Source organism: Dasypus novemcinctus, chromosome 21 (assembly GCF_030445035.2).
Source record: "Dasypus novemcinctus isolate mDasNov1 chromosome 21, mDasNov1.1.hap2, whole genome shotgun sequence".
Lineage (NCBI taxonomy): Eukaryota > Metazoa > Chordata > Mammalia > Cingulata > Dasypodidae > Dasypus > Dasypus novemcinctus.
In genome coordinates this window covers 79,247,341-79,267,323 of record NC_080693.1, presented here as the reverse complement: position 1 = coordinate 79,267,323, position 19,983 = coordinate 79,247,341, and the positions used below count along the sequence as shown (strand labels likewise).

The following is a 19,983-nucleotide window of genomic DNA, read 5'->3' as shown; positions in this document are numbered from 1 at the left end:
GGGCCGCCGGGAGCTGGGGTGCGCTCTGCTGAGGGCGAGGTTGTAGCCGCCGACTAGTTTTTGTACTTGTAGTGGGCATTTTCGCTTCCTTCCATTCTCTTACATACTACATTGTTTATACTTGTTACTGTAATGGTTACTGCCCACTCCTTTGGAAGCAGGCTACTTTAGGGAATGGGGAGCTGAATCTGAAACATGGCCATGAAACACGAAGCCATGGAATTTCACCTGGAAATCCTGAGGGAGAGACCCCTACAAGAAGGCCGCTGGAAGAACCCAGCAGAATCCTCCATCTGCAATGAGATTTCATCCAGGAGCAAGAAAAAGCTCCGGACTGTCTCCAGGGACCTTATCATTGCCTCCCCCCTTCCCAGTGGGGGGAATTGACCGGTGGGGTTATCGATCAAAATAGCAAAGAGCTGGAGCCCCTCCCCCCAGTATTAACTAGGGGAGGAGTAATTAAAAGGGGATTGCAGAGGCTAAATCATCCCTTTTCCTTTCTCTGCCTGGACCGTCAAGTATGCTGGGGAACTTGTAATCTGTTATTTTCTCTCATTTCCTTAATAAACTACTAGCCTAACTACATCGGCATGTTCTTAAGTTCTTTTATGTAACATAGCCAAGAACCTAGAGGAAATCCGGTAACTCTTTACACGATACTATAGTTTATACTTGTTATTGTATTGGTAACAACTCCACCTCCCCTTGGTTGAATCCATAAAAACTCTAAACTTCTTGGACTGGGTTACAGATCTGAGCTGAGGGACTCCATTTCCCAGGCCCATCGACCTCGCATTAACACACTTTCTCTTTGAAGCAGTGGGGTCGCCACTATTGATTCAGTGTGCCTTCCCAGCAAACAGGTGACCAACTGGAGAAACTGAAGGAAGATTGGATGAATTTGACTCCCAATGTCAGTTCCCCCAAGTTTGATAATTGTCCCTTCAACAGATTCCTCCCTCTCTCATGTGTGCCTCAAAGCAGCAGCAGACACCTCGCACCTTCCAAAATACCGCAGTTTAATTCCCCAAAATGCAAATGCTAGAGGCCCAAGGCAGCCTATATGACTGGGTGCGACCTGCCTTGGGTGCCAGGACAGACTGGCAAGCTCAGGCTCCTCCCTGCCTCTGCTGGGAGAGGCCTCGGAGAGCTTCCTTATCAGGCCCAAGAAGAGCTGCTGACTCTGCTCAGCCAGCAACATTTCTGCCTTGAAAACAAACTGCGAGCCTCAGAAATGTGCCATGCCTGCCTCTTTGTCCAGTTTCCCTGGCCTGGGGCACTGCGGGAAAGGTGCCTTTGGGACATGCCTTGCATAGCTCCTGTTCACTCCCAACCCCAGGGGTCAGGGAGACCTGTGATCTCCTTGGCCCCGCCTAGTCTCTGTTGCCCCAGGTCCCCGCCCCAGACCTATCCACGTGACCTTGTTTTGCACAGATTTCCTTTAGACCTCCACTCCCTAACCTGATTTAGGCGTAGGGGAGATGAAGTAGTTGATTGGGCCCTGGCGTCTGTCCCAGAAGTTAAGGGTTTGGGTGGTCCGGGAAGAAGAGCTTGGGTTTTAGGGGGCTCCATGGGGAGAGTTTCATTTGGGGTTGTCTCCCACCTGCTGCAGGAGCCAGGGGTTTCTCCTTAACTGGATCTTAACCAAGTAGAAGTACTACAGCTGCTGGAAGAAGTGATCTGTGGGGCTGGGAGGGGAGCCTGCCAAGGGAGCGGGACAGGAAGAAAAGTCTCCCCTAGCTTTCCCTGTGTCTAGGGGCACAGGTAGGAAGGTAGATAAGTCCAAGGATTTGGGAGGAGGGGACTCCCCTGGGATCTGAGGTCCAGGGAACAGCAATTAAGTGTTCCCAGATGCCCCAATGTGCTCGTGTCTGGAGGGAAACGGATGTGGCTCCAGGAGGGGGATCAGAGGGTAGCCAGACAGACCCTGGTTTCTGGGGAGCTGGGCCTCTTCCCAGTCTCCACATCTCATCTCTTCCTTGAGGCTTTGGTCTAGCTCTTGGCACACGGGCTCATCTCACTAGGGAGAACCGTTCCCTGGGGAGCTGGAGGAAATGAAGGCTGGGGTTTGCTCAGTCCCTCTCCATGGTTATCAGGCCCCTCCCTGCCTGTGCACCCCAGGGTTCTGGGCAGAAGTGCATAAGTGTCCCCTGGTGCTGGGTTGGAGCCACGCCTCCTTGTTGTGGCCTGGAGGCAGGCCCAGTCACCCTAAGAAGTCCTAGTGCTAGAAGGCGACCGGGTCCCAGTCCCTACCTTGGTCTTCTGGGGACCTTTTCTTTTCTGCATTAAATTATCATGAAAGTGAAATATAAATATTTTACCCTCCCCCCAGGATGCAGGGAAGCTACAATCACTAGAGTAGGGGCGGGGAGTAGAGCTCCCTCCAGGGAAGGAGTGGGTTCTGGGTCCCTCGGTTTTCTCCCCTGGCCGAAGCCACGGGGCCTGGGGAGACGGGGAGATGGCCGTATCCTCTGGGGCCTGCGGAGCCTCCTCCCAGCCCTCGGGGTTCACACGAAGGAGCAGCAGCTGGGCCGTTTCTTCTGGGATTCCACATAGTCCCGGATCTGGAAGCTGGGCTCGTTGGCCGGCCGCCCGGCCCGGTATTTCAGCTCCCTTGAAGAGGAAGAGCGGGTGGGGGCTGGGCTGGGAGTGAAGAGCCCAGGGGCCACCCCACCCCGGAGCAGAGGACCTCGGAATGTGCTTGCGCCCCAGGGCCAGGCCGGCAGGCGTCCCAGATGGTGCCCCCCAGCCTGTACGGTTCCCTTCCCTGCTCGGCTCTCACTTGGCGATGGCCAGAAAGGCTAACTCCACATTCAGGCCCGTCTTGGCGCTGGTCTCCATGAAGGGAACGCCGTACTCCTGCCAGGGAGAGCGCGTCCTCAGGGGCTGCCGCCCCTCGCCCCTCGCCCCTCCCCGCGAGCAGTCACTTACCCTGGCCAGCGTCTCTCCGTCCTCGGAACGGATCACCCTTTCACTGCTCACATCTGCCTGTCAAGCCATAAGGGTCACTGGGGGGGAGAGCAGGAAGCCTGGCCCCCCCGCGGGGCCTTCCCCTGCCCCAGGATGGCCACTGCACGCCCCCTGCTGGTGGCCTGCGGGCCGGAGGAGAGGCCGCCGCGGAATCCTTGGGTGGACATGGGGCCAGGGACGCTGCTTGGTTCAGGCTGCGTCACCCGGCTCCCCTCTGGGAACTCATCCCCAGCACAGGGAGGGGAAGGGGGAAACTCTCCTTGGCAAAGGGTGTGGAGGCCTAACCTCAGAGGGGTGACACAGTTGGGTTTAACCCTTTCCAGGCTCAGCCGCTGGCCCTTGACCCTGCTCACTCTGATCTACTGGGCACCGAGCAGCTGGGCCACCCTGGGTCTCTCAGGCAGTAATTTGGGCATTCTCTGGAGATGGTCATTTCCAAAGCTCTCAGGGGACAGATGGGCTAGGCCCCCAGACCTGGAGACTGGAAAGGTCCTCTGTGGAGGGATGTCCAGATGACACTCTCGAGTGGCTGTGGGGAGTTGGCGTGGGAGAGGAGGACAGGGAGGGGCTGCCACCGAGCCACTCACCTTGTTGCCTAGCAACATGATCACCACATCCCTCTGGGCGTACTCATGAATCTCCGTGAGCCAGGCCTGTGGGGGAGAGTGAGCTGAACCCCCGCCAGGCCGAGGATCCGGCCGCGCTCCTCCTCCCACTCCCCTTCCTTCTTCTGTCCTGTTTGGTTTTTCTGGCCTCCTCACTACATCCTGAACACACCTCTGGGTCCTCGGCCTCTCCAGCCCTATTTGCAGCCTTACCTTCAAGGCACAGCTTAAGTCTCCCCTCCCCTGGGTGGGCCTTCCCCACCAAATCCCACGCAGTGCAAAACTCAGTTCTACGGGATGGCACAGAGGGTTTTCTCACACATCAGCCTGAGATTTCCTGGGGGGCGCTAGGAGGCTTCTAAGGCCACATAAGAGCTCAATGATCAGAAGTACTGTGACTTGATTAGTGATGTCTTCCACGAGTGGGGGGCCGGAGGTGGCAGCACGTGTGCCATGGACTTGCCATTCATTTTACAAGCTGCTTCAGATCCAGGTGCCTGGGTCCTCTACTTGGCTCATCAGCTCCTAGAGGTCAGGGAGCTCGTGTAATCTATACATCATCAGCACAGGAGAGCAGCTTGTATTCACTGACTTACTGTCTACTCTCTAATGGTTTGGTTATGAGGATCAGCTCTTCTGCCTACCACTTTCTTGCCACTTGGGCTGGATGTAGGTGTGTGCTTTTCTGGCCGGGCTCTGCCCTTGGTCTCTGCAGGTGATTGTCTAGGGTGGGGCTGGGGTCTGTCTGAATCCTTGGATGTGAAACATATTCAGGAATCACAGGCAGGGCCCTGCCGGTGGCACAGTGACACAGCGGCCTGCTTTGTCTCATACTTAACCTGCCAATCAAATACCCAGCAGCAGCACTGATTTTTTTTTAGAAGGCAGAGGCCTTCCATGCTCCATCCCCTTCCCACAAGGCACGAAGCAATCCTGGCCCACGGAGCCCTGGCCTTGTCTACTTATGGGTGGGTGGGGAGCCAGGGGAAGGGAAGACATACCCGAATATTGTCAAAGGAAGATCTGCTGGTGATGTCGTACAGCAGGAGCAAGGCTGGAGACGGGGAGAGAGCAGAGGGGAGGCGTGGAGCAGGAGGATGGAGGCTACGAATGGGATGATGGAAGGGGCTGGAGTGTATGATCACTCACCCTGGGCGTCTCGGTAATAAGCATGGGTGACACTGCGGAATCGCTCCTGTCCTGCGGTGTCCCAGATCTGGGAAGAGATGGAGAGATGCTCAGGGGGTGGCAGGGTAGAGGAAACCCGGGTTGTTGATACTGAGCAAATGTAGGTCCTTTTCTCCTGAAGCATCTTAAAAGCCAATTCCTGGGACACAGGAGTTTCAAAGAGAGTTTATTGGTTGCACAAGCAGAGCACAGTGACCTGGGGCGGTGGAGGTGGGGGAGGTGGGGGAAGGGGGGGAGCCAGAACTGCCTCTTTGCTTTGCAGAATTCCAATGAGTAGCTGGGGTGGTGTTTGCACAGGTTCTTTCATTAATAAACATTAAGGGGATGAACCAGGTGGGGGTGGGTACCAACGGGGGGGGGGGGGGGGAGGGGGAGGGACGGGGTGAGTCACAAAGTCTCAACCATTATCAGAGATCAAGTGGTCTGGGAGATGGGTGAGCGGGGAGACCAGAAAACAAAGATCAGCTACAAGGTTTTTCATATGGATATCAAACTAAGGAAGGTGGAGTAGTCAATAGGAAATGTCTGTGTACAAAGGTAAGATCTGCCTGGAGTCATCATTATACTGGCAGGATTTTAGTTGGAAATGACCACATACGAAGCATGAAGTCAGTGTAGCCAGTCTCAGTAACTTCAGATGTTAACTCTTTTGGCTAAATTTAAAAGCATCTATATAATGTTTCAGTAGCCGTAATTATTTGTTCATTCTTAACCTTAGATTACAGTGTGCTATGAGGGCTGTGCCGGGAAGGTGGGGCAGTTTCACTCTCGGTTCTCACGGGCTTCTGAGCACCTGCTGATCTGAAAATGGATAGTTCCTGGAGTTCTTCAGCTCTTTCTGTCCTGTCTCCTCCTCCCCTGCCTAGGGGTGGGGTGAGGGGGGGTCCAACCTCCTGGAGCAGATGAAGCCCAGGACAGGGGGGAGGCGATGGAGGAAGGCTGAGCTGGTCTGAAGGCCTTTCGAGCTGCCTTGGATAGAAGAGAGGGTACCTGGGAACTGCTTTTTCTGCAGACATTAGACTAAGAAAAGCCGTTTCCTCTCCTGGCCCCACAGGAAATTGCCCCAGGCTGAGGGCTGGGCTGCAGCCTCCTGTGGTTCAAGCTTCCCCCACCACCCCTCCAGGCTCTGGTCTCACCTGCAGCTTCACCCTGACACCATCCACGGTCACCACCTTGTTCTGAAAGAGAGAAGGGCAGAGTGAGAGGTGGGTGGGGCAGCCAGGGGCCGCTTGGCTTCCCAGCTCTGCTGGCATCCGACTGAGGACAAAACATCCCATCCCCGGCTAAAGGGGTTGTGTCAGCCCCGGCCTTGCCTCCAGCCAGGTGATTCCATGGGGCCTCACTCCAGAGTCCTCTCTTTGGGGGATGCCGCCAGCTCTTCTCACAATACGGCAGGGCCAGGGGGGCCTGGGAGCCTGCCTGGCCCTCCCCAGGCTCCATGGGCAGTAGGGGGCTAGACACTGGAGGTTCTGTCCCTTCCACACTTCCATCTGCCTCTCCTGGAGCTCAGCTCCTTCACTGAAACCAAGTCCTTAGAGATGAGATGTCCACCAGCAGCTGGGGAGCCCAGAGGCTAGATCTGCAGGGTCAGCTTTCCTCCAGGTGCCCTTCTCATTCTCCTACAAGAAGCTTCAGCTCCCCTCACACTTGATGCACAGGGCCTTTGCATAGCCCTGCTTGCCAGGGTTAGACCTGACTCTCCTGGACCCTTTGGATGTGCTCAGGATACCCTGTGCTGATTCGTCAAGATGGATTCACCAGGGGGAGGGGGAGGGACTCTGACCAGCTGCTCCCCCCCAGCCAGGCCAGCTCTTAAGCCTGGGGCAGCACTGTGCTTCCCAGGAACACAAGAAAGACGAGATGGTCTTTGAGGTCTTGTCAAGGGGACCCAGCTCAGAGGGCAGTGAGCAAGGGGCACTGAGGGCCAGGAAACCCTACGTGTGCAGAGGGATATGTCTGCCCTGCCCTGGGGCACTCCTTGCACCAGAAGACTCCACCCTTAGTCTGCTTATCCTGTGAGTGGGCAGGGAGCCCTCCAGCCCAGACCCCTCTAACCTGGCCACCTCCATGGTCCCTGCAGGCAGCGAGCCACAGGGCTCCTCGGGAGCAGGGCAGGCCAGGCCAGGAGAGGGCAGCACCCCTGGGGCCTGAGCTGCCGTCCCCACTCGCTGCTGGGAGGAGCCTGCAGCCACCTCACCCTGAAGTCTATGCCGACCGTGGCTAGGAAGGTCCCGGAGAGGAAGGCCCCATCTTTGAATTGGGTCAGGAAACAGGTTTTGCCGACGCCCGAGTCTCCCAGAAGCATCACCTAGGAGATGGGGGGCAGAGGCAGTTAATGGGCAGTGGGGGGAGTGGCAGGGCTTCCAGGGAGAGGCGCCCTGGAAAAGAAGGGCAGAGGGGGTAGAGGGCAGGCGAAGGGTGCTGCCTGCAGGGGAGGGCACTTGCTCCGAAGGCCCACCCCTGCCTTCACCCTGCTTCTCCTCTCCACACCCCTCGGCTCTGCTCACTTGAGCATGCTCCCTCTTACCTTCCTGTCCACATCCAGTTTCCTGGAAGCAAGTCAAGACCTCAGCACTCCCACGTCCCCTACGTGCTTGATGGCCCCAGAGAACCACATCTGCATGGCCTGGCTACATCTACCCGCCTGCAGGGATGCCTTCCCTTTCTGCATACGTTCCACTCGTGCACATGTGTGAGTGGGACTGCACTGCCGGGAGGGGTGAGGGCTAGGATCTGGTGAGGGTGGGGCACTCTCTTTTGCAAGCTATCTTTTGGATTTTTTGTTGTTTTTTTTGGTCACATTTATTTGGAAGTTTCTAATAACATTTGATGTTTATAAAAGGGTTGTGTGAATTAGGAAAGGTTGAAATTTATACTGAAGTGTGGAGAGGTTTAGTCTGCAGTTCTTTCTGCAGAAGCCTCCCAAATGGAGCAAGTGGATACAAACTGGCATGCCCGGCTCACTGTAGGAGGGAGTGCAGGCGCTCCAGGGTGGAAGGGTGTATGAGTGTGGTCGCCCCTATCTTGTCTGGCCAGTCTCTGCTCAGCTCCTCTGGGGGGATTTCAGGAAGGGTGGAGGGGAGCCTTGGAGAACAGGGTCTAGACCCAATGCTGGAATTTTCCCAACTGGCTGGTTATACAGCTTAATGGTGTGAGTAGGGGTTAGGCTTGAATTATGTTTGAGGCTCTGACCTTGACTACGGAGCTCACAGGCGTTCCCGCTGTGGGCATGGGGCACTGGGATTAGTTTAGTTTGGCAGAGGCAGGGGCGCCCAGCAGAAGGTGCATGCAGGCTGGGGTCCTGCTTGCCAGTGGCTTACCATGTGACTTTGGGATGGTCTTTTATTAGGTAAAAGGGGGGCCCATTCTTTTGAGGCCGCCCTAGAGTCCGTTATTGGCTAGGGCCAGTTATGTTGGTATAAGTGGACTTTCCGTTCCCTTGAATCCGGCCAAGGAGCTCCCACCAGACCCCTCCCAGACTGCCTTAAACTCAGGCCCTTGGAACAAGCTGAGGTCCAGGGAATGCAGGCTGGTGGAGGCCAAGGGCTAACTCTTCTGTACCCGGGAGGACAGATGGCTGGGTCAGGAGCTCCCTTGAGCCTGCACTCCTGCCTGGCTCCTGGGTGCCAGTCCCCAAGGGAAAAGGAAGAAAGGACGACAAGCACCTGTGTACTTTACAGTTCACAGCTGACTTGAGCAAAGGATGCCAGCTACCCACCCAGCCCGGCAATTCATCAAACACAACAGCTGCCCAGCCTCGCCACCTCCTAGGCAAACAGCCCAGCTGGCTCCTTGGGCAAGGAGGTCAGGAGGTCCCCGCCGGCAGCCAGCCGCCCCCCTCCCCTCAAGGAGTGGGGGCCCATTTCCTGCCACCAGCCCACACAGGACGCCTATCTCAACGGCTCTGGGCTGGTTGACTCGGGTGACTCGCAGAGTGGCTTCCCATGAAACACTGGGGGTGGAGGCGGGGGCTCCCAGCGAAAGAGGCACCGAAAGAGGCAGGCAGCCCCTCCCTCACTTATCCATACCCTAGAAAGGAAATGGTTAGGGCGAGTGGGCTCTCCGGGCCCCTCCACATCGCTCAGACTTCCTGGTGAGTGCCTCTCCAAGGGCATGTCTGGAGGCGAAACAGACGGGTGGCCACCGCCAATGCCCACCTGCCTTGGTATGGGGTGACTTACATCCTGCCCCCAACTCCCCAGGTGAAGGAAGTTGTCACTAACGGCTGAGATCTTTCTCAGGTTCTAAAAATTCCCAAGTGGGCCAGACTTCTGGCTAGCAGCATCCTCCTGGCAGGAGGGGCTGGTCTTACTGCGGGGGCGGAAGGGGAGAGGCAGCGGCTGGGGGTGGGGTAGGATTTAGGGTGGCTGGGTGTCGGGAGGGTTTCAGGCCCAAGGGCTGGAAATGGGATGCCAGGTCCCTGCTGAGAGCTTAGCTCAGATAAGGACGTTAACTGCCAGCTGCCCTGCTGCCAGGGGGCGTCCCGCTGTTGGCCTCCATGCAGCCCCCTTTTCTAGCACTTTGGATGCCTCTACCCCAGGAGGATTGTGCATTTGGCCCCGACCCACAGGTATGGGGCTTATATTGGCCAGGGTGTGGCAGAAGAAATTTGGGTTGGGGTCCACAGGTTTGAAGTCACTCGGTCCTTTCCACCTTCCTCGCCCTGCCCCTTCCAGGTGTCTCTTCACCCCCTCCCTCTTCTGGGGGATCCCGTCTTGGGGGGGAAGGGCTGAGTCCAACGCTGACGCAGCCTGAGAGGGGCGGTTCGGGGAAGGCTGGGGTCTCGGGGGGCGGGAGGGGGGGAAGGGAGCGGGAGGGGTGTCCCTCGGAGCCGGCATGGGAGTCCCCAGCGATGGGTGCAGCGCCCACCCACCTTGCCCGTGAGATCGTAGCTCGGACTGCAGGGCGGGGAGTGCTCCGGGGCCTCGCCATCCCGGGCGGCAGCGGCGCCAGGAGTGCCCGTCATGTCCCTGGATGAGAGGTGAGCTGGTGCCGGCGGGCGGGCGGGCGGGTGAGGGAGAGCGCAGGCACAGCCCCGCCCCAGGCTCCACCCCCTCCTTCCCCACCCCCTCCCGGCCGGCCTGGACCCCGACAGGCTCCTCCCTCTGTCCGGTCACCCCCTAGACACCGCGGGCTTTCCCCTCGAGGGCGCGAAGCACTGCAGGGTCAGCGCCGGAGGGGCGGGCCGGTCCCCTGAGCAACTCTGACCTTGCGCTTAGTGCTCTCGGGGTTAGCCGTCGCGGTTAGGTCCCATCGGAGGAGGGGTCCGGAGACCCCGCCAGCAGCAGGTGGTCTGCATCACCGCGACCCAGCCAGCCGCGCCGGGATGCCAGGCTGTCGCTGCGCAGCGCAGCCAGCAGGAGGCGCCCGAGCTCCGGCCAGCAGGCGGGCAACAGGTGGCCGGGGCCGGGCCGGGGCGGGGCGAGGGGGGACCCCCGGGGACGCCGCTGGCTGTCCCGTGCCTTCTGAGGACGCCATCGGGGCAGTTTCGCTCTTGCTAATGCACTCCAGCCCGAGCTCAGCCTTTGTTTACCGACCAATTTCACCTCGTGGCGCGTTTGTGCTGCGGTTTTCCGGGCCCCTGGTTGGTGCTCGGACTTTGACCTTTAGTTTTGATCACCTCCCATTTCCTTCTGGCCTTTTAGGCTGCGCACGGAAAGTCCCGCCAAGGGAGAACCTTCCTAGGCGGGCTTCACCCACTCCCCCGGATCCGGGAGCTCCTGGAGGCCGGGGGGCCTTATTCACGCGCGGCCCCCCGCGGGACACCCCGCAGGCCCTCAGCCTTTGGGAGGCAAGGCATTCCTGAAGCCGTGGGTCGTTGGATTAGCCGCCAGGACATCCCAGGCTTCCTGCAGCTTCGGGGCCGGTGCGGGGGTGGGGAGTGTGCCCCCGGGGTAGCCTTGGCAGCGTTCCGGGGCTGAGGGCCTGGGCCCACCACTCAGTGCCCCTGCCCCCAGTCCCCTGGGTCTCACTGGTCGACCCTTCCTTCCTAACCCACTATACAAGCGGAGGCAGGTTCCAACGGACCCGGGTGGATGAGTCACAGAGGGGCTGCACCTCTGGCTTTAGGTGTTGGGGTGAGGGGTGAGGGGCAGCCATGGGTAGGGGGCCTGATTGGATGTCCTTTCCACATCAGCTGGCGCTGCTGGGTTCCCTGCCTGGCTGGGAACGTGAGCGGGGCTGCAGGTGCCTGGTGGAGAGCAAGGGGCTCGGGCCACCTCTCTGGAGGTGGGTGTGGCAGAACCTCGGGTTTCCTCCTCTATGCACAGGGTGGGACCCAAGAGTTGAGCCTTAGATGGGAGTAGGTGCAGTACAGCACCCTACAGATGGGCGCTGTCGGGAGGCCCGAGGACTCTCTGCAAGCAACATCCCAGTCTGGTCCAGTCCTGCCACTGCTGCTGGAGGCTCCACGCTGCACAGGGCTCTGCCAGAAACCCTGCAGGGTGCGGGTAGCGGTGGAGGAGGAACGACAGAGGGGGAGTGGCCCGCGCTCACCCTCCACGAGCCATGCCCCTTTGTGTGGCTCCATCAAGACCCTCTTTGCCCTGTGGTCTTGCTGGAGCCACACAAAGGGGCATGGCTCGTGGTGAGCAGGTTGCACATCGTCCTGAGCCCTCCAGAGGTAACAGAGAAAACACACCTGCTCCCTCTGCATCACCCTGGGGCTTGAGTGAGGGAAGAAGCCCAAGAACTGGGAGGAAGAGGGGTGCTGGGCTCTCCTCCGCCTGTCCCGCCCTGGGGCCTGGGGCGTGGCCCGTGTGCCACACCCTGCCAGTGCCCCTCAGGGCAGTGTCCTGTCCTGCCCAGTGGTCAAGGCGGCGGTGACAAGTCACAGCGGCACTCTGCAGAGGAGCTGGGCTCTGCCCCCAACCCGAGGACCGGCCCTGGAAGTGCAGCTCCCCAGGCGATGGGGTGTCCTTAGACGTGGGCCCTGGCAGGCGCCTGTCCAGGACGCCACCCCCCGGGCTCCTACCATCCAGTCCAGTGCTGCGTGTGCGCCACAGTCTGCACTGTGCCCTGGATGCTCGCACACACACTCACACAGCTCGGCGCATACACAAACACAGCCCTCACACCACATACTCATTTCCCATCATACCGCAATATATACCCCTCACCACACACACGCACGCACATACTTCCCGTCATACCACAGTGCACACCCTCACTCCACACACACTTTCCACACACACTTCCTGTCATACCACAGTGTACACTGCAAACATACACGAACACCTCATATCGCACCACAACACACAACTCTCGACACCCACATATCATGTGACACACACATCCCTTACACCAAAATCACATACACCTTATACCGTACCACAAACACACACACCTCATATTATCGCACACACGCTACACATCACACAAACACAATACACCTCACATCAAACTTCACACACCTCACACCACAAGCACATGCCTCACATTAGACACACTTCATATCATACCACAGACACACAATCCCTTACACTACCCCCAAAACACACATCTCAAATTACCCCCCAAATGCACATGCCTCAATTCATCCAAACTTACAGACACCTCTCTGCATGTCACAAGTACAGATACAGTTCACAACACATCATAAACACACGTCACATCACTGCACAAACACACAAAGCTCAAATTGCCCCCACACCTCACATTATCCCCAAATGCACATATCAACTTCTGGAAAAAAAATGCCCATTCAATTAAGTCCCTACAACTCTCATCACCCCCAAATTCATACTTCACAGAAACCCAAATTGCAGACATACCTCATTTTCCCTCCAAATGTATGTATCTGCCCTCCTGTACCATGAATCACATGCCCTTCCTAAAAAAGGAGGTGATGAGTCCCCATGACCTTTGGAAGCTGGGGAGGTCGGGGAAGGCCTCTGTGACATCCAGGTGTGAGCAGGGGCGGCCATTCCTTGGGGGCAGAACAACCCCCCGGAGCTCACTGTGGGGCCGGCATGGGCAGCGTTGGGATGTGGAGAGGGGACTAGGGCAGAGGTTGGAGGAATGAGGCCTAAACTCACGTTTTTCAAAATGTGGCACATGGACCCCCTGCATCAGAGTCCTGGGGTACAGATCAAAATAGATTCAGGGTCCCCCCACCCCAGTCCTGTGGAATCAGCATTTCTGACAAGCTTCCCCTGGAGATCTGTCTGCACACTGGACCAGTGTCTGAGAAGCCCTTGTCTGAGGGTGCAGGAGCCTGGCCCGCAGGTGACGGAAGTGGACTTCATGTGGTGGGCAGGTGTGAGCCACTGACAGGCTAGAGTCGGGGAAGGACAGAGCAAAGCTTTTCAAGGTGAACTCTGCAGCAGCGTTTGGGCAAACCTGGAGAGTTTGGGGGAAACCGAGGTGAGAAGTAGCCAGGAGGACCTCAGTTCCGGGGGAAGAGGCGCTGGCTGGACAGGTTCCCGTGTGCACCCCATCGATGTCAGGTCCCTGGTAAATGAGCAACCGGACTTGGCAGCCAGTTTAGCGGAGCTGGTGCTTTGGGGAAGTCATTGATGTGCGAGTCCCTGCATGGGACCTGGGCAGGTGCCACTTCCAGAAGGCAATGGGCCTGGTGGTTTCTGGGGGAGGGTCCCCGAGGCCCTGGAAGCTGGCGGAGCCACTCCACTCCCCTGTCTTCTCCAGAGTGGAAGAGCCAGGAGGCCATCCTGCCCAGGCTGCACTCCATCTAATGAGCTGGGCGGGCAGGAGCTTCTCTTGCCCCAACTGCCTCCTCCTGTCACTGTCATAGAGGAATTCTGGGCGAGGGCCAGGGCCAGCCACAGGGCAATTGCAAATTACCAGTGATGAGTAGTATTTAAAATCTCTGCTTGAACAAAGATCAGTGAGCAAGTGTCTGGTGGCCTGGCTCTCCAGGCCACTGCTATTTGAATGAGACCCAGTCAACTTTAGCCTTTTTGCTCAGCCATCCATGGGAGCCTCTAGCTATCCTGCAAAGATCCAGCTGCTCTAGCCAAGGGATGGAGAAGACACCTGCTTCTGGAAAGGAGACTGAATTGGAATGGAGGGTTCCTGGGCATGGCATAGAGGTGTGGGAAGGGGGCCTGCAGAGGGGAGGAGACATTTTATCTCTTTGTATGAACATGAGCAGCTGTGCAGTGGTGGCTAGTGTCAAGACCTGGTCACATGTCCACGAGGTCATCCCTCCCCCCAGAAAGCCTATTATGGGCCCAGCACTGGGGGGGTCCCTGGGTTTGTGTCCCAGCTGTCCAGCAGCCTCTGTGCCCTAGGCATGGTCCCAGGGCATGCACTTGACCCTGGTGCTCCCAGGCTGAGGCCCGAGCTGGACATTTGACCCTCTCTTGGTGGGAGCTGCTCAGATGAATTGAGAACCTTCCAGGCACTGACTGGGGCCGGTAAACAGCAAGGCTCTGGAGGGCCCGTCCCAGGGGCATGGGGAGAAACCAGCCTGCTCTTCCCAGAGAGCTGACCTCATTGAGCACATGCTTTTTTTCTTCTCTCATGAGATTTACTTCACTTTTCTTACCAAACTAGTGGCAAAATTCGGAGGTCCTACTCCTATAATTCTATGGAGTGTGAATCAGAGTTCTGACACCAACATCCAACCCACACCTACCCTCCAGGTTAGACCAGCTCAAAGAGGTAAGTGGGGTAGGTGAGGCAGCATGGGTGTGATTGTGGGGGCAGGGTGGGGGCCCCCGGTACTGGACACCCAAGTTTGCTTCCTGGCAGCTGGGGCCCAGACCCCGGGGATGGCTCTGGCAGCCTCGGGCTCCTGGGACTCAGTCCTGCCCTGCCTCCTGTTCATGGAGCCAGGCCCATCTTGGGTGGGAGAGTTCCGGGCACTGGTGTTTCAGGATGGATTCCAGGCCTGGGACACATCTTGGCCAGACTCATATTTCTTATGTTTCTCCTGAACATTTTCCCCAAAGCTTCATCTCTCCTGGGCCCTTGTGTTCCTCCCTGTGGCCCCAGTGGGGCGAGCCCAACTTCTGGGGACCCCTCGCTCTCTCAACAGGGCGTCATCGCTACGTTCCGGTTCTCTGTCTACAGCGTGCAGGTCCTGCGTCCAGCTAAGAGGCTGCCATGCTCCCTGAGAAGTGGGCATTTCCAGACACCAGGATGCTGGAGATGTCAACGGAGGAGGCTGCTGCCCCTTCCACAGTCCAAGGGGGGAGACAAACCCTCTCCAAAGGTTTCTCTTCCCAGGCATCCAAGGATGGCTCTGAGCAGCCGGTAGGCACAGTCCAAAAAGGAAGGAAAGGGGGCTACTTGGGTGAGGAAGGGCTCTTTGGTCCTCGCAGCTGCTACTGGTAGAGAAAGTTAGGAATTCTCTCTTCATCTGAGCTGCGCAGGAGAGGCAGAGGGCTAAAAACCATCCCTGAACCCTCTGGCCAAGTGACAATGTGAAGTTTGGACTATGCTTAAAATTTTAAGCCATCCCTTTCCCCCTCCAGATCCTTCCTGCCTTGGAAGGCTGATGAGCAATTTAAGTCAAGACACTCCTTTGCTTTCTAGCTTCTGGTTGTGTTCAGCCAATGGGGATCCTCAGGAGATAAGGAGAATTTGTACCCCTGGCTACCTCCTTGGGGTCTTACCACAGGCTGCTGTATCCTTCCACAGAAGGTCACGGCTCCTGCCCTCCACAGCCCTCTTTGCCCCTGGGTTCTGGTGCTGGTTCCTTCCCCTTCCCCTTTAAGCTGAGGATGGAATGGAGCCTCCTTTAAATTTACCAAAGGTACTGCACCAGGCCTCCTGCTTTCCTGATCTTTTGCCCACACCTTGGTAAATAGTCTTTTTATTCGTCCTCTTGGAATGAACCAATGTATGTGTCCATCTCCTTCTTGCTGGGGCCCTGACACACACACACCCCAGGCCCTGGAACCTGGCAATGCCGGCGAGTGCTTACCGTGAAGCCGATGCCCACGGTGGCCGAGAAGGAGCCCGGGATGAACTTGCCCTGGTCGAACTGAACCAGCAGGGATGTCTTCCCCACACCACTGTCGCCCACCAGGATGGTCTGAAAGAGGGCACCAGAGAGAGGGCTCAGGGCCTGAGCAAGGACGAGGTGTCCCGGATGGCCTGGAGGCTGCAGGAGTGGGTTCCTTCTAAACATACACACAGACAGGCACTCATGGACAGACACACACAAACACAACAAACTCTTGTTTTTCTATCAATTCACAGAAGAAGCATGAAGGCATGGAGGAAATCTCGTCCCAGCCCCAAGTTAACCAACATCTGAGGTGAGAATGAGAGGTGCCTTGCAGACTTCCAGCCACGGGTAGCAAAGCTGATGGAGAGCCCCTCTGCTGAGGCTGTGCTTCCCACAGGCAAGTCCCAGCCTGAGGCGGCACAGGGACACTAAGGCAGGCCTGTACCAGGGAGACACAGTCTGATAGCCAGCTTTGACTCCAAGGGTCCCCAATGGCCTTGTGGTAACTTCCATCGGTCACAGAGTGAGCTAGATGTGTCGTCCCTCCCCGCTCTTCTTCACTGGGGTCAGGTCATGGTCTGACTCCTTTCCATCTCTTGGCCCCTATTCCATTTTCTCTCATAGGTATTTCTCCTAATAATATCCTTGAGCATTTAATTTCTTCTGGGCATCAGTGTCTTGGAAAACCCTAACACAATGTCCATGGGTCTCTGTATGGGAAAGTCTAAAGTAAAAATCTGTAGGGTAAAAACAAAATCAAGATGTCAGGGTGTATGCCCCAGGACGAGTTGCATTGATTGGCATTGACTGAGAGTTTCAAGAGGAATATATTTCAAAGAGAAACAGAGTTTGGAAAAAGAGGGGAAAGGCCGCTGTCTTCAGGGAAGTCTGCAGTGGGAAGGTGCAGGGGAAGAATTTCCCTGAAATTTAGGTGAAATAAGTGAAAGGAAATATTAGTGATGGAGGAGAAATGCACATGCATCCAGAGGCTGGCACCCAGCAGGCCCTCAAAGATGAATGAATGAGTGGCTGGGCTGCCTGGAGGCTAGGGACCCCAGAAAGACAATCTTAACCCATCCTGTTGTAAATAGGACATTTGATGGGGTTACTTCAGTTAAGGTGTGGCCCAAATGAACGAGGATGGGTTTTAATGCTATTACTGCAGCCCTTTATAAGCAGAAGGAAATGCAGACATACAGAGAGGAAAGCCACAGGAAGAAGCTGGAAGCCAGTGGAAGCCAGGGGAGGCCGCCATGCGCACCACCATTTGGCAGAAAAGCCAGCGACCAAGGATCGCCAGCAGCCAGTCCCAGAACGCCCCAGTCCTCTGGGAGAAAGCAGTGCTTTGATGGCGTCTTTTTTTTTTTTTTTAAAGACCAATTTTTTTGGTCTTTATTTTTTTAATATTACATTAGAAAAATATGAGGTCCCCATATACCCCCCACCCCCCGATGGTGTCTTGATTACGGACTTCCCCTGGCCTGAAAACCACGAGCCAATGAATTCCTGTTATTTAAACCAACCCATCACGTGACATTGTTTTGGCAGCCAGGAAATGGAAACAGTGGCTAAATAGCCACTTTCCAAAGGTAAGCATTAAGGGTAAATGAAAAGGCTTAGGAGGTGGAGCTGCCAGCCCAACTCACGCACACTTAAAGATACACGCAACACAGCAAAAACATAAAGGCATTAAGATGGCCAGCGTCTCCTTGGGCCAGGCCCGCAGGCCCCAGCCCAGTGTTCTGCTCTGACTGTGGCATCAAGGAGGACTGTGTTCATGATGGTGACTTTGAACGTCACATGGCTAGGGTTCACCAGAACCCTCCACACCAAATTGCCTTTCAGCTCTTATTTCTGCCGGGTTTGAAGAACTCTGCTGTTTGCTATCTACGTGCAGTGCCTATAGTAACTGACACCTAAAATCTGCCTTCCTCAGGCTTTAACAGATGCTTTCTGGAGTGAATATTCCAGAATGTGAGGGGTGAGTCCACCCACGTCCACCTCAGCCATCCCCTGAAGGGGATGCCATTTCTAATCTTCTCCTCCTTTCCCTTCCAGGGTGAAGCATTCTCACCCTTTCTTCTCTCATTGTGTGGAAACAGTTCCATCTTTGGGGACCTTTCCTGCCTCAGTGGGGACACAGTCCAGGGGTGCATGCAGCATTTTGGATCCCGCTGAATCCTGGCTTGGGGCAGGGGCAGGGCCATTTTATTGGCCTCTTTAGCTGCAGCAGCCCCACAGAGGTGAGCTCATCAGGAATCTGTGGACAATGACTCCAGAAGCTTTTCTCTGGGCCAGAATCAAGAGCTCAGAGCTGAGCTGATCAACTTACAAGCACTGTTGACTTATTTGCCCCTAAATCCAGGACCTTGATTAGACCTAGCCCTCCCCTCCCTGTGCCCCTCCCCAAGCTCACCACCACGGCTGCGCCCCTGGGTATGAGGGGTGGCCCAAGGTTGGCTGTCTGCAGGGGTGTGGACAGAGCTTGGGTGTCACACCTGTACATCCCAGGGCCCTCGGGCTGTGGAATAGACCCGCAGGAGGTGGAAGAGAGGCCCGCTCTCCCTCGCCTGTGTGTTTTGGGGCAGAACTTCTGAAAATTCTTCATTCAGACCTGGCTTCCGGGTTGGTGTGAAGTTTATTTGTTAAGGTTGGTTGATTTGATCATTTTCTAACCTGATTCACAGCTTTCAAATGTTGAGGTGTATGGTTTATGGGCCCCCATTTGTATTCTAGCGTCGGCCCCCAAGTGTTAGAGGTGGGTCTGCCTAAACTCACCAACTCAGCTATTCAGTGGAGTTTTTCTTTCCACGCAACAGCTGCTGAGATTTTCCTGAAGTTTCTCCATGTGAGAAACTCCACATATCCCTGTTTGGAGAAGCTGAATGTCAAATTCAGATGTAGATGTTTTCCACTGCACACTCCTTCCTCCAGAGCATTTATGAAAATATTAATTAGTCGTGGTTCTAACAAAATCTGTGTAAATCTTGTCACCATGCAGAAAGTGTCTTTGTTTTCCCCTCTTAAGTCATTTTGTTTATGTCTGTATTTGTTCCTCACCCACTTTCAAAGGGGATTTGAAGTGGTTTAAAACAAAGACCATTTATTCAACAGGACAGTTAAAGATAATATCTGAGAAAATATCCAAAGGAAAAGGGAAAGTGTGTGTGTGTGCATGCTCGTGTGTTTGTGTGTGTGTGTGTGTGTGCAAATCTCCCCAGTCTGGAATGAGGTTGGGTTGTTATTGCATTTGAGCATTGCATTTGATTTTAGACTTCCTGGCAGTCAAGAAAAAACGGGAAACAAGATGAGGTATGTGGTACTTAGTGTCAGACAAAGAAAGACTGAGAACTTTCAGGCAAAAAGTATTTGCTCCTGGCGTGCATTTCTAGGAGGAATTTGTTATGTGGTTTCTTATACAAGGGGCCCTGAGTAACAAAACGGGCAATTGCAATTTTGCAGAGGATGCAAAGCTTTTCCTATAGCTATTGTATCAACCCTTGGTAAAAGCCTAACATCAGGTCATGCTTCAGTGGTGGCCACTCAGTGGGAGCTGGGTTAATGCTAAGTACACTGCCTTCCAGTGACGTGATTCAGAGAGCGCATTTAGCAAACCTGGGTGAATGGGTGGTTACCGTGGCTCTGAATGACTTGTCAACAAGACAGGGAATTCAGACGCCATAAAGAACAAGATCCATAGATCTGACTGTAGAAATAAAAATGTTCTGCTTAACAGCAGACACCAGAAACAACATCAAATGAGACATGATAGAAGGGAAAGACTTGTAACACCTATGATGAACAAAGGATATTAATAATATCCTTATTAATATCAAGAGCTCTCAGAAGAAAACCTCAGTAGAAAAATGAACAAAGGATATGAATAGATATGTATGTTTGTGATGGTTAGTTTTCCATGTCAGCTTGGCAAGGCCACAGTACCCAGTTATTTAATGAAATACTAATCTAGGTATTGCTGCAAAGATATTTGATCAGATGAGGCTAACATCTACAATTAGTTGACTTTAAGGAAAGGAGATTATTTTTGATAATCTGGGGGGGCGGTGCTTATCCAATCAGTTGAAAGGCCTTAAGAGCAAAACCGAGATTTTCCTGAGGAAGAAGAAATCCTGCCTCAAGACTGCAATACCAGCTCTTGCTTAAGAGTTTCCAGGCTGTGAGCCTGCCCCACAGATTTTGAACTTGCCAGCCCCCTCGATCACATAAGCCAATTCTTTGAACTGAATATCTTTCTATCTATCCCATTTTATCCTATCTCTTTCTCACTCATCTATCTATCTA

At 55.3% G+C, this 19,983-nt stretch overlaps 1 protein-coding gene and 1 long non-coding RNA gene across 5 annotated transcripts in view; one reads left to right on the top strand and one right to left on the bottom strand.

Moving 5' to 3' along the window:
• Positions 1 to 660: 660 nt before the first annotated feature.
• Positions 661 to 19,983, bottom strand: part of RAB37 (RAB37, member RAS oncogene family) — a 72,458-nt gene continuing 53,135 nt past the window's right edge. Inside the window, exons 1-9 of one of the 4 annotated variants that reach the window (XM_012527326.4) lie at positions 9,637 to 9,770; positions 6,961 to 7,071; positions 5,900 to 5,941; positions 4,725 to 4,791; positions 4,577 to 4,629; positions 3,558 to 3,623; positions 2,932 to 2,988; positions 2,783 to 2,859; positions 661 to 2,613 (exon numbers count right to left, since the gene is read on the bottom strand). In XM_012527326.4, coding sequence (XP_012382780.2) covers positions 2,508 to 2,613; positions 2,783 to 2,859; positions 2,932 to 2,988; positions 3,558 to 3,623; positions 4,577 to 4,629; positions 4,725 to 4,791; positions 5,900 to 5,941; positions 6,961 to 7,071; positions 9,637 to 9,729 — 672 coding nt within the window. In that variant the 5' untranslated portion in view covers positions 9,730 to 9,770 and the 3' untranslated portion in view covers positions 661 to 2,507. Of the gene's footprint in view, positions 2,614 to 2,782; positions 2,860 to 2,931; positions 2,989 to 3,557; positions 3,624 to 4,576; positions 4,630 to 4,724; positions 4,792 to 5,899; positions 5,942 to 6,960; positions 7,072 to 9,636; positions 9,771 to 15,654; positions 15,766 to 19,983 lie in introns of those variants that run through there. The other 3 variants (XM_004463815.5, XM_058284677.2, XM_004463813.4) reach the window with 3 other exon arrangements.
• Positions 11,692 to 18,520, top strand: LOC131275092 (uncharacterized). The gene is made up of 3 exons (XR_009182533.2): positions 11,692 to 14,981; positions 15,933 to 15,991; positions 17,740 to 18,520. It is a non-coding gene; the product is annotated as an uncharacterized lncRNA (long non-coding RNA).